Raw genomic sequence first — 12,294 nt, 5'->3', positions numbered from 1 at the left:
ATGATATTTGACACATAGTGCATTAATTAGTTCGTTATATTACAATGTGCACATGCTTGTGAATTTACTTTGTCTTATTTAATCCAGTGTGATCTACTTCCGGTCTCCTATTTCTTCCTTTAACACTCCCTTACTGTCCTCATCCTACTTTTTCTGCCAAACTTCCAATAATTTCTTTATTATTTGTCTCATATTTAGAGCTCTTTTTGCTGTCCTGTCTGCATTTCATTACCCTTTAATCCCACATGAATCCTCCCAGTATTCCCAGTCTCTGACTTCTTCTTCAGACCAACAATCATCATCTCAGCTGTCTGTGATTCTACATGTTTCTGAGCCGTCAGTAAATATCTGTAAGTTGTTATATAATTGGTTAGTGTCTATTTAAATGTTTCTTTAGCTCCATAAAACTAAAATCAATGTTAATATTAGGACGGAGTCACGTGACTTATGTCTCATTTATCTTTATACTCCAAACGTTTGTTTAAGACGTTTTTCAGTTTTATTTCCGTTCCCACATCCTCTTAAACGAGTCCAACAGTTGACCATCAGCTTCCGGTACTTTGCGTCACTTCAAAATAAAAGTTTACAAACGCATCGCATTTTTTTTTCAATTTTGGAAGTTTCAAAAATAAAGTGATGAATTAAAATGAAAAAACAAATGCATTCAAGTAAATATTAAACAAACATTAAAATACATTTTAAAAAGTGCAAAAGAAAATAAAATTTTAACATCAAGATAAAAAGAAGCTCATATATTAAACATCTACAGCAGCTGACAAACCTGAACTCATCAGTGGAGAAACATAACTAATTAACAATTAATACAATTAAACTATTAACATGATCAGGTGTAAAAGCAGGTCCAGCTGATGCTGATCACAAAGACTCTCAGCTGCTTCAATAAGAGACGTCTGCATTTAGATCTGTGAGGAAGAACCGCGTCAGACATCCGGTTCTGGTCTACAGAGACCTGGTCAGACGAGTCCAGGTCTGAGTGTTGGACTCCTGCAGTGAGGGAGGAGTCGCTGCTAATCAATACGACGTAGATTTGAGTGATCAGCTGATTTTATTAACTTCATGTTTCTTTATTAAAACTATTAACGAGGATCAAATGAATAATAATTCATCAACATGTTTCTATTCATCAGGATCTGATTTATTATTATTATTATTATTATTATTATTATTATTCCTCCAGAGAAAACAAACAGAGAAAGAGTCTGTGAACATCGTCAGGAAATAAAGTGAGAATTGATTTAATATGATCAAAGCAGCTTTAGTGACTCAAACTGATCGTATGAAATAAATTCTCTACTAACTTTTACTAAAATTAGATTTAGATTGTAAAAAAAACAGACAAATAAGTGAAACAGGAACCATCCAGAGGTCAGAGGTCAGAGGTCAGTGTTGTAGACGTCGTTAAACTGTGTGTGTAAACATTTCTGTTACGTTTCATTGAATTGTTTCTAGTTGAAGAGCGGAGCGTCGGTACTTCCTGTCTGTCTGTGATACAATCAGCTCTTCTGTCTGCAGAGTTCAAGCTTCTTCATCCTTCAGTTCCCGCTAAACTAACAGCTGATCTGTCGCTCGTCGTCCTGCTGCTGATGTTTTTCAGACACACTTGTGCTCTCGCAGGCTCCTCATGGAGGTGAAGCTGCGGCTGCAGGCGGAGCAGCTGAACGGTTTCTGTCCCGTGTGAACCAGCTGGTGAGTCTTCAGGTTGTTGGCCTGACTGAAGCTCTTCCCGCAGACGCCGCACTCGAACGGCTTCTCGCCGCTGTGGACGCGTTTGTGTCTGACGAGGTTCTGCGCCACGCTGAAGCTCTTCCCGCAGACCTCGCAGACGTACGGTTTCTCTCCCGTGTGCGTGCGCTGGTGCAGGTTGAGACTCGCCTGCGTGGAGAAAGTTTTCTGACACTGAGCGCAGCTGAAGGGATTCCCCTCCGAGTGGCTGCGTCTGTGCGTCTTCAGGTAGTTCAGTGAGCTGTAGCTGCGGCCGCACACGTCGCACGAGAACGTTTTCTTGCCTCCGTGCAGCTGCAGATGCGTCTTCAGGACCTGAGCGGTGGTGAAACTCTTCCCGCACTCCTCACAGGTGTGAGCTTTCTGCCCGCTGTGCGCCAGCTGGTGGCGTTTCAGTGACGTGGACGAGGAGAAGTTTTTGCCGCATTCGCCGCAGCTGTACGGTTTGATGCCGGCGTGGCTGCGCTCGTGCACCAGCAGCGCGCTGCGCTGTCTGAAGCCCTTCCCGCAGGCGTTGCAGATGAACGCCCACTCCCCGCTGTGCACGGCGCGGTGCACCTTCAGGTGTCCCGCCTGAGTGAAGCTGCGGTCGCACACGTCGCAGCTGAACGCGCGGCGGCCGGAGTGGACGAGCCGGTGACGGCGCAGGTTGGCCGACACGCTGAAGCTCTTCCCGCAGGTGTCGCAGCTGAAGGCCTTCTCTCCGGTGTGGACGCGGCGGTGCACCGACAGGCTGCTCCTGCTGGAGAAGCTGTTGCCGCACTGCTCGCAGGTGTGCGGCCGCTCACCTGTGTGCGTCCTCAGGTGAACCCGGAGGCCGCTCTGCTGGCTGAACGTCTTCCTGCAGACGCTGCAGCTGAACGGCTTCAGGCCTCTGTGGACGCTCCGCTGGTGGACGTGCACGCTGCGGCGCGTGGTGAATCCTTTCTGACACGTGGGACATTTGAAGGGTTTGTCAGTCAGGTGAACTCTCAGGTGTGCGGACAGGTAGCTGTGTTTGGAGAACTCCTTCCCGCACTCCGCACACCTGAACTTGTCGTGCGCTTTCCGACACGTCAGTCGGTGTCCTCGGAGGCAGCACGCCGCCGCCAGCGTCTCCCCGCACGCCGAGCAGGTGAGCGGCGGCCGGCGCTGCCGGTTGGACGTCTGGTGCGTGCGCAGGTGGCTCCGCGTGCCGAACACCTTCCCGCAGTAAGAACAGCTGTAGGGGCGCTGCTGGCTGTGCACGGTGAGCCGGTGGACTCGGACGCTGCTCTGAGCTGAGAATCCTTTACCGCACAGCTGACAGGTGAAGGGGCGGAGCCTGCCGTGCACCCGCAGGTGAGCGCTCAGGTTGGTCTGTCTGGAGAAGCTGCGGCTGCAGACGCTGCAGCTGAAGGTCCGTCCGCTGCCCGCTGATTGGCTGGATACACCTGGAGGAACATCTGATTGGATGATTCCCTCCACCTGCGCCGCAGAGGGGGCGGAGTCCTGCTGCGGCTCGACTGCAGCGTCCTGTGACCTCGATGAGACGACTGCAGAGAGACAAATATAAATATATATATATAAGCCACCTGTTTCTCACTGACGACAGGAAGTAAAAGCACCAACAGAGGAACGTTCAGTATTTACCGTCGTCCAGCAGCCTCCTGAGCTCCTGCAGCAGAGACGCACACAGTCTCTTCATCACGGCCTGAAACACAAACTCATCATCTTCAACAACAGTTTGAAACTATAAATCAGAGCGACATGTTCACAGCAGCTGAGCATCACATTCACCATTATTGATTATTGATTACAGCTCACTGTCTCATCATTATGACATAAAAGAACAAAGTTAACGAGCGGAACCTCCGTCTTGTCTTCAGGTTTCAGTGTGTCACAGATTAAGGTCTCCGCCGACAACATGAACTCCGCCATGAATGACGTCACGAGCTGCTGCACAGAAGACATTTTATTAAACTAAAGTTTAACACGAAGTCAATAAAACTGTAAAACCGGCAGACAACAGCAACAACAGGCGGCTGCCCGTCTGCGTTGTTGTCACCGAGCGGCCATTCGGTTAGTTTGCGACAGTTTGTTTTAATTTACGGCTCCTCTTTACGACAAGGAGGTCGTGTCAAGACGGTAACCCTAGATTTGTAGAAGAAAGAGGATGAGTCCAAACCGTCTTTTCATAAACTAGACTAAACCAGACCTGAACCGCAGCGCTGTCACATCAGAAAACATCATAGTTTTGTGCAACGCGCACAATAAACACGTGCAAATCTCGCGAGAGTTTCGCTATTCTAGGGTTACCGCCAAGACACGACCACGACAGGAGGGATGAAGCCAGAAATAAACATAAAATAATAAAAATACCGTCATGAAGGGAATAAGTCTATTACATCACAATGTTACATATATTCATGTTTATTAGTAAATATTTATTTCTGTATATTTACATCTGAATGATACAAAGAGCAGATGATACAATTAACAATGAATTTAATGAACAGACAACATTAATTAACATCAACTGTCAACAAACTGTTTGAACTTCAACCTGTAAATCTATCAAATCTGTTCGTGTCATCACAATAAATGTGTTTCTCTGTTACATAAAAAAATCACAACAAAAGAATTAAATAAATCATTTCAGAATTGAAACACTGAATGTGGAAAGTTTCTAATATTTGACTTGAATACAAATATTATTATAAAACTCTTCATCTTCAGTTTCTCACAGTTCTGATTTCGTTGATTCAGTTTCAGACCTAAAAATTTCCCACATTTAATGTCAAAGTTCAGATTTTATGTGAAAGTTCTTCAGAAAGTCAAGAATGTGAGTTTGATCTGAGAATTAAAATATTGATGTCATTTCATTTCACAAGGCACAGCTTTGATTCTTCTTCTCTCTCAATAAAAATCCAAAATAAAGGTGATATTTGAAACGTGCTTTTGATTTGTTCTCAGAGCTCAGACGTCCGTCTCTACTGAGCAGAAACATTCAGACAGAAAACAACAGAAAAACACTTCAGTGAAAAGTTTTCATTCAACTGAACCTCATGAGCAAAGTCTATTAAATCTTAATAATGTTATTTTAATGAACGGTTATGTGGCTCCTTGTGGAGATAGATTCCCCCCAAAATTATGAGCACCAGAGACTGAGGAGGTCTCAGTCAGGGTTCAGTTTTTACAGCCTGAAACATGTTTATGAGGATAAAACTGGAACAAGACTACCTGTAAACATGTCTGTGTGTAAGTTGTCATCTGTGAACGTGTCGACCTGAGTTTCCAGCTGCTGGAGCAAAATACATTAATTTTTCAGCCGTTAATATCTAATACACACAACCTTCAGTATCAACACTTTGTGCAACTTTAACATGTTATTAAACATTTTCTCATTATGTTGAGTGAAGATGTGATCCTGCAGCATTATGTTTCTAGCTGTTGCAGTTTATAACAATAATATTATGATTTTTGTATATGAACGTAATTTACACACCACTGACTCCAACAAGCTCTTTAAAGGATGTGGAACAGTGAACCACAAGGACTCCCACAGAGAAAAAAGCTCATTAATTCCACAGCGTAGCAGAGAATTCAATGTTTTTGTTATATATTTTTTATCTCCTCCTCCTACTTCTTCTTCTCCTCCTGTTTTCTCTGCTGCTGCTTCCTGTGCTGCTCGTGAGCCTTGATGATCTCCGTGACGACAGACGGGTCGTCCAACGTCGACACGTCACCGAGGTCACCGGTCGTCTCCATAGCAACCTTCCTGAGGATCCGCCTCATGATCTTCCCGGAGCGAGTCTTAGGCAGCCTCGCCACCACCTGACAAGACGATACACACACGGTTACTCACGCCTTCACGAGCTTTATTACTCACCGCTGATTGGACGGTGGGCGGGGCTCACCAGGAAGTGCTCGGGGACGGCGTATTTGGCGATCTTGGTGGCGACGAGTTCTCGGAGCTGCTGCAGGATGGCGGGGGGGTCGTCACCAAACCCCTCCTTCAGGACCACGAAGGCAAACGGCACTGAGAGCACACACGCGCACGCACACGCACACGCACACGCACGCACACACACGCACACGCACACACACAAACAAACATTGAAAAAGCTGCAAACAACTTCTTGGCACTAAACTGTTCTGATGTCTCCAGTCAGGACTGAAACTGCTCTTGTTTACATCTTCAATGAGATCAACTTCAACACTGACAGGTGCAGAACGTATAACAAATTATATATTACTAAACTGACTGGAAAAACTGGGTGGCACTTTGTGGACCAGTACTAAACTGGTTTGAATCCTACTTAAAGGACTTTGTGTCTTTAGGTAATTACACATCTGACATGTGGAGTTCCCCAAGGCTCCATTCTGGGGCCTCTTCTGTTCAACATCTACATGCTCCCACTGGTTCAGATTATTAAAAAAACAACAAAATATGTTACCACGGTTACGCAGATGACACACAGATTTAGATAACCGTATCACCAGGGGGACTCTGGTCCAATACAAGCACTGAGGAAGTGCACTGAACAAATCAACACTGGATGTGCCAGAATTTTCCTCAATTAAATAAAGATAAAACTGAAGTCATTGTTTTTGGAGCGAAGGAAGAACGACAGTATGATCATTACAAAGTCAGCCAACTGTCCCTGATGTCAGCTGCTACATTATGAAGTGTAATAAGTCAGAACTAAACCTTGAGAAGCAGCGTTCAGTTTTTATGCCCAACATATCTGAATAAAAGGTCTAATCTAACTCTCAGCTCTTTTAAATCAATGCTGAAGACTTTTCTGTTTGCTTTCACTGCACCATAACTTTTATTCTCATATTTTATGTGTGTTATTCTATTTTAGCTATTTTTTTTATCCCCTGAACTCTTCAATAACTCTTTTGAATTGTATTTAAATGTCTTTTTTATAATGTTTTTCTTTTACATTTTGTCAGGATGCCTTTTATGTTGGATGTGAAGCACTCTGAATGACTTCGTTGTTGAAATGTGCTAACAGCTAACGTAACATTTCCTGCTGCCAGACGGGAAACGTTAAAGTTCTGGTTGGTGACCATATATGGATTTTAGATGTAGATGCTTTCAGATGAATGATATGAAAGTGGAGGCAGCTGGTGACTGAACATTAGTTCCCTCAGCAGACTGAAGTGGTCTCGCATGTAGATTGTGGGAACCTGTTTGATATCTAAGTCAGAGGTAGCGGACCGCCGTCTGCCGGCGATCCACCTCAGCATCAGTAACTGTGAGCCAGGACAGAAAGATGGTGAATAAATAAACTGGTGACACTGGAGTTGAGAGAAAGAAAGAAATAAAGACTATAAAGAGTAAAAAGTTTATCAGCTCTCTGGATGATTCACATGTTTTACACCTCAGAGCTCAACTTTTAATCCTGTTATCATAAATTTTTATCTGTAAACCCACAATTGGTTTAAATAAGATGATTTTCTGCAGCTGTAGACTAGAATAAAATATCATCTATTAATTAGTTAGGAGGGTTTCAAACCGTCCTGACTTCACTGCTAAAATAAAATGTGGATATTTGAATGTTTACAGAGAGTTTCAGTGAGAGAGAAGATCCTTTCTATCCTGTCTGCTGAAAATGTCTTGATGATTTAATGTTCCTGTTTAGTTTCTAATAGCCTGAATGTCTCCATCCTCATAAAACTTCATGTAAAACAAGTTCAGCACTTTATTTTCTTCTGAAATATTGTATTTTATAGAAATGTTTGAATGTTTGTGTTTGTGGCACATCATGATTATAACATCAACATGAATCCTTCCTGCTCGTCTCTGATTGGACCAGCAGGAGGCGGCAGAGCGTCACTAATCAAACCCGACTAAACCTCCTGCAGCTTTAATTTAAACCTGTTTCATCTGATTTTTACTCTTTTACTGGACAATAAACTCACATCTTCCTGCAGAGTGAAGCTGTATTTGTTATATATACTAATCATGTGTCATGAATAAGTCCAATCAGAGCAGATAGAAACTAATAATAAATTAATTAAATAATCATAACAGTAAATATATATCTATATTTTATTAACTTCTATATTTATTTATAATTTTTAAATCTATAATTTTCCAAACTTTATCAGTTGATGCACACATTTAATGAAACTATTTGTTTTCGCTGCTGATATCAGTGAGTTTCTACATCGTCTACTTCTGTACCTTTAATCCCTAAAGTCTCATCAAAAATATTGAAAATGAAACACTATTAAAAAATAAACCAAAAGGTTTAATGTTGTGTCTGAATAGCAAACAGCTGACTCTCAGATGTTTCCTGCTTTAACTCACCTTCTCCTTTGATGTCATGTGGGATTCCAATCACAGCTGTTTCTGGAACAGCTGGATGTTCGTCCTGAAAACAACAACCGTTAATGTTCAGGTTTCAGCTGACAAACAATAAACTGAAGAGAGTTTATAACTCTCATCTCATCCTTCATCTCTACTCTTCATCACATCTCATTCTATTTGATCTGATCTCAGCATCTAATCTGTCGTTATGTGGCCTTAGTTGTGTTTTTTTCTGTTTGCTGATTGTCTGAATGAAACGACCTGATCAGACAGTCTAGTGACCCCCCAGTCCTCCCAGTATAAAGCCCTTCAGTGCCACCAGTTGAACAAAGATCAGAGTCTCTGAAGCTCTAGCCCAACCAAATCATCTCAGATCAAAAAGAAAATTATATCAAATATTGGAACTAAACCACCAAATCACAAAGTAAATAATAATTCTGTTTGAGAGTCCATGGTGGCAGAAAACCTGACGACGGTGACGGATAGAAAACTAGAATTAATTTAAATCTTACTGGGATTATGCTGTAAAAAATGAAGACAAATGTCAGTTTTAAATTAAGATGATGAAGATATTATTTCCCCTTATCATCATCATCATCATCTCATCATTTCATAAAATCTCATCTCTTTATTTCATATAGTTCATCTCATATTATCTCAGTTGATCATCTTCACATTTTTTTTTTAATCTGATCTGATCTCAGTGTTTCATTTCATCATTTTATCTCTTAATTTCATATAATCATAAATATAATTTCATGTCATTTTTTCTCACTTAATGTAGTCACAGTGAGAAGAGACGTGACTGAGATGAGTCCAGATGAAACTACGGATGAATTTCAGTTGTTTTTTTACAATATTTTCTTTAAATATACAAACCAGAGTATAATTATTGTAGTCTCAAATCATTACTAGACTAATATTCAGTAAGACGTCTGCTGTGTGTCTCACCAGAGCGTCCTCTATCTCCGCCGTGCCGAGGCGATGGCCGCTGACGTTGATGACATCATCCATGCGGCCGGTTATCTGGTAGTAACCGTCCTCTGACCGGTACGCTCCGTCACCGGTGAAATAATAACCTGACAGATAGATAAACACGTCAGCTGACAGCCTGCAAATCATAATCTGCTGCTGAAACACTGCGGCGGCGGGTTTTATTTTCACTGACCGGGATACGGTTTGAAATACGCGTCGACGAATCTCTGGTGGTCTCCGTAGATGCTGCGAGCCATTCCAGGCCACGGCTGGCCGATACACAGAGCGCCACTCACAGAGTTACCGGACAGAGGTTCACCCTGATAATCAAGAACATACAACATACAGGACAGTCAGAAACAAAGACCAGACAAGACACAAACAGCCGGAGCAACTTCTGGACTAAAGGTGGAGGTTTTGACCACCTGTGTCGTTATGTAGAAATGTTTGGATGAATGTAAATGAGCAGTTCATGTAAACTATCTGACGTCCTACAGTTTCATGCAGGCTGGATTACCAGTGCAATTGGTTTTGTTAATTTGCAAATTTGTTAAAGAATTTAGTGCCTCTAAAGCCACCACAGCGAACACAGCGGAAACAAAGTAAACAAGCTGCTGCAGCGACACGTCGCGGACAGACAGCGTGATGTTAGCAGCAGTGTTGAAGAGTAAGAACCGAACCAGCATCTAACGGGTCCGAAGTGACATTTGCAGGTATGTTTACCTGCTGTTTAATGTGCTGCAGCTGAGAAGCTAATTAGCTATCTAGCTGCTAACTGACGTTAGCGGTGAATGTTTGTTTGGTGGCTCATCCAACTTGCTGAGCTGCAGGACAAGACGTGTGTTCATGTTTGTAATTTAAAATAAGACGGAGACTTCAGCAGGAAAGCTAATGTGGGTTGTTGTTCACAGTCTGTGGCTCTTGTGTTGCGTAGCAGGATGCGGTCAGGCTCAGTGTGACCGTCTGCTCTGCTGATGATAGAAAGACACGTCATCACTTTATGCAAAGATTTGATTGGCTGTATGGAAGCAATGACTTCTGCTCAAGCAGAAACCTCCGGGGCTGTAAAATGAAGCCAAAAACTGCAGTTCCTTGAACGACCACTTGAGGCTCCAAAACCGAGTCAATCCCCATAGACCCCCATGTTAAAATGCCCAACTTTACATAAACATGTTTACAGTCTGGTACAAACAACGGTTTTGGTCTCTAAAGCTAATTTCCTCTTTCATGACAACTGTACGGGGGGTGTTTTATAACTCAGGACATGGCTGCTTTGAGTGACAGGTCCGCCAGCCGCTAGGTGGCTTGTTTCAGTCATTCGGCCCGCCTCTTTGCCCATTTTTGATTGGCTGGGAGTTAGGCAGAGTCACGCACTGCCAAGATGGCGACGGCCGGAGCGGCTCGCTTTGAGCTTCAAAACCGCTCTTCAGAAACCAACGGGTGACGTCACGGTAACTACGCCCATATCTTTATACAGTCTATGCTCCTGCTACATAAGCAGATGATGGAATGGTATATAATTGCAGGAATGTAAAACTAGGGGGCGCCATCATGAAATCAAAGAATTTAAAATATAAATTTCTTCTTTTGGTTTATGGTTTATTTCTCAAAGAACACAGGAAGTGATTTACAGAGCAGATATGTTGCTGCAGCAGACAAAAGTTTAATTTCTGTTGGACTTTAATCTTGTGGTCTTGTGAGAAGGTTTGTATGTTCAGTGAGATATAACGTGACAAGCATCACATGACTGAACCTATAAACAAAAAAAAATAAAAACAAAATACAAAGATAATGTTTGATATTGTTTATTTTCTATTCTCATGTTAGTTCTCATGTCAGACTCGGTGTTATTGTGTAAACGCAGCAGTTCTCCACCCTGAGAATGAGGCCAGAGTTAAGTGGTCTGCACAAAGTGCTGATGAAACACATAAGAACAGTCTTCATCAGCGTTAACTCTGAGAGGATTGCAGTGAAAGCGAGATGACCCCGACCTCCTCTCAGGATGAAATGTGAAACTGAAGGAGGCCTAATCTAATCTAATCTACACTCAGTAACCAGTGATGATGAGAAACCCTCGAGTTCCCCGCAGATTAAAGCTCTTTTAACAGAAGGAGGGAAATGGGGGGGAAACTAGCGGATAATTAATTTGGGGGGAGTGGCGATCGTCCCGACGGAGCCTGAAAGTCTGTTAATCAAAGCAAACAGATGCTGCTGGTCAGGTTTTAATTGAAAGATTAAACTGAGAAAGAGAGAGAGGGGTGTCATTCGAAGGCTCGTCTGACCTCTTACATCAAAAGGCCAAGTGGGGCTAACGAGACGCGGAGATTGGTAGGAGATCACATCCGAAGCTGATTTAAACCTCTAACTGTGATAGATCCTGAAAAGATCGCCCTTTGCTCTTTGCTTACTCTTCTCTTTATTTATTCGTATCAGTCAGCTGATATTCTTTATGTATCTTCTTGTCAACAAATCCAACAATGAACTGATCTACTAACTAAAGTGTTGTGTGTGTATCCAAAGCCTGATATATCTTATTCCTCTGTGCCGTAGACCTATTAAAAACATGTCAATGAGCCACATCGCTGCACTGGCTGACATGTTCCTTCATCACCATGAAGACAAACACTGTAGTTTCCACACACACATCATCCTGCTGCCAGGAATACTGACCAGAGCACCAAATGTGGATTCATCCGCTGCTGAAAATAGTCCCCAACGTGAAAGGAAGGATGTGTGATGATATCGTTCAAAGGAAGAGCTGACGAAGTTCTTATTTTGTAGACGTTTATTAGACGATGGCCATCGGGTCCGTTCCATGTACAAAGATGGTCTGGGCACCGTACCACTGTCGGTGCATAGCTTATATGGGGTTACACATCTGTATCTTATCACATGAATAACATAGGTTTTCCATGGGCACTAGGTCAGTTGGGAGCCATCCATCAAGTAATTGACAGCTGCCTCACAACATATTATGTGTCACAACAACCCACATCTGGACCAGTTCCAAACTTGACCATGGACCCATTGTTTGTATCTCTAAGGTCCCCCTGAAGGGCTATACCATATTACCTAAGGTGACATGCAGACTCTGAAATGTTTAGGTCACATGTCCAACACCCAAAATCAGTAAAAGACGTAGGGTCAGATAAAAATCATACTAACACCAACAAATGCACTATTTAGGTGACGTTTATGTAAATAGCGTCCTCTAAGTACAAGAGTCACAAGTCAGTAAAAAAAAGTATAAAAACTGTGATCTGTCATAGAGGGAGCAAGTGAATGGAAAACAA

The 12,294-nt window shown here is 42.7% G+C and overlaps 3 protein-coding genes across 4 annotated transcripts in view; all 3 read right to left on the bottom strand.

Annotated features, from left to right (window-relative positions):
• The window catches only part of LOC121911176, a 374,983-nt gene that overhangs the window by 271,870 nt on the left and 90,819 nt on the right, over positions 1-12,294 (bottom strand). The window lies entirely within an intron of this gene.
• Positions 1,061-3,769, bottom strand: LOC121911197 (oocyte zinc finger protein XlCOF6-like). 2 transcript variants are annotated; one of them, XM_042432474.1, is made up of 3 exons: positions 3,502-3,769; positions 3,355-3,415; positions 1,061-3,257 (listed from the first exon to the last, which is right to left on the bottom strand). In XM_042432474.1, the coding sequence occupies exons 1-3, from the start codon at positions 3,502-3,504 to the stop codon at positions 1,612-1,614; spliced, it is 1,710 nt and encodes a 569-aa protein (XP_042288408.1). In that variant the 5' UTR covers positions 3,505-3,769; the 3' UTR covers positions 1,061-1,611. The 2 variants fall into 2 exon arrangements, with proteins under 2 accessions (XP_042288408.1, XP_042288407.1); XM_042432473.1 differs by having other exon boundaries at positions 3,574-3,769.
• The window catches only part of acss1 (acyl-CoA synthetase short chain family member 1), a 31,749-nt gene continuing 23,560 nt past the window's right edge, over positions 4,106-12,294 (bottom strand). Inside the window, exons 10-14 of the mRNA XM_042432455.1 lie at positions 9,195-9,321; positions 8,978-9,105; positions 8,027-8,090; positions 5,622-5,743; positions 4,106-5,538 (exon numbers count right to left, since the gene is read on the bottom strand). Coding sequence (XP_042288389.1) covers positions 5,344-5,538; positions 5,622-5,743; positions 8,027-8,090; positions 8,978-9,105; positions 9,195-9,321 — 636 coding nt within the window. The 3' untranslated portion in view covers positions 4,106-5,343. The remainder of the gene's footprint in view (positions 5,539-5,621; positions 5,744-8,026; positions 8,091-8,977; positions 9,106-9,194; positions 9,322-12,294) is intronic.

Source organism: Thunnus maccoyii, chromosome 14 (genome assembly GCF_910596095.1).
Source record: "Thunnus maccoyii chromosome 14, fThuMac1.1, whole genome shotgun sequence".
In the NCBI taxonomy this organism is placed as follows: Eukaryota; Metazoa; Chordata; class Actinopteri; order Scombriformes; family Scombridae; genus Thunnus; species Thunnus maccoyii.
Note: the sequence above shows the minus strand (reverse complement) of the source record. Positions and strands in the feature narration are given on the sequence as shown.

Coding starts and splice junctions, on each gene's coding strand:
- LOC121911197 (XM_042432473.1), bottom strand. CDS start 3,675: ATGTCTTCTGTGCAGCAGCTCGTGACGTCATTCATGGCGGAGTTCATG. Junction 3,416..3,573: donor AACCTGAAGACAAGACGGAG/GTTCCGCTCGTT, acceptor TTTGTGTTTCAG/GCCGTGATGAAGAGACTGTG. Junction 3,258..3,354: donor CAGGAGGCTGCTGGACGACG/GTAAATACTGAA, acceptor GTCTCTCTGCAG/TCGTCTCATCGAGGTCACAG.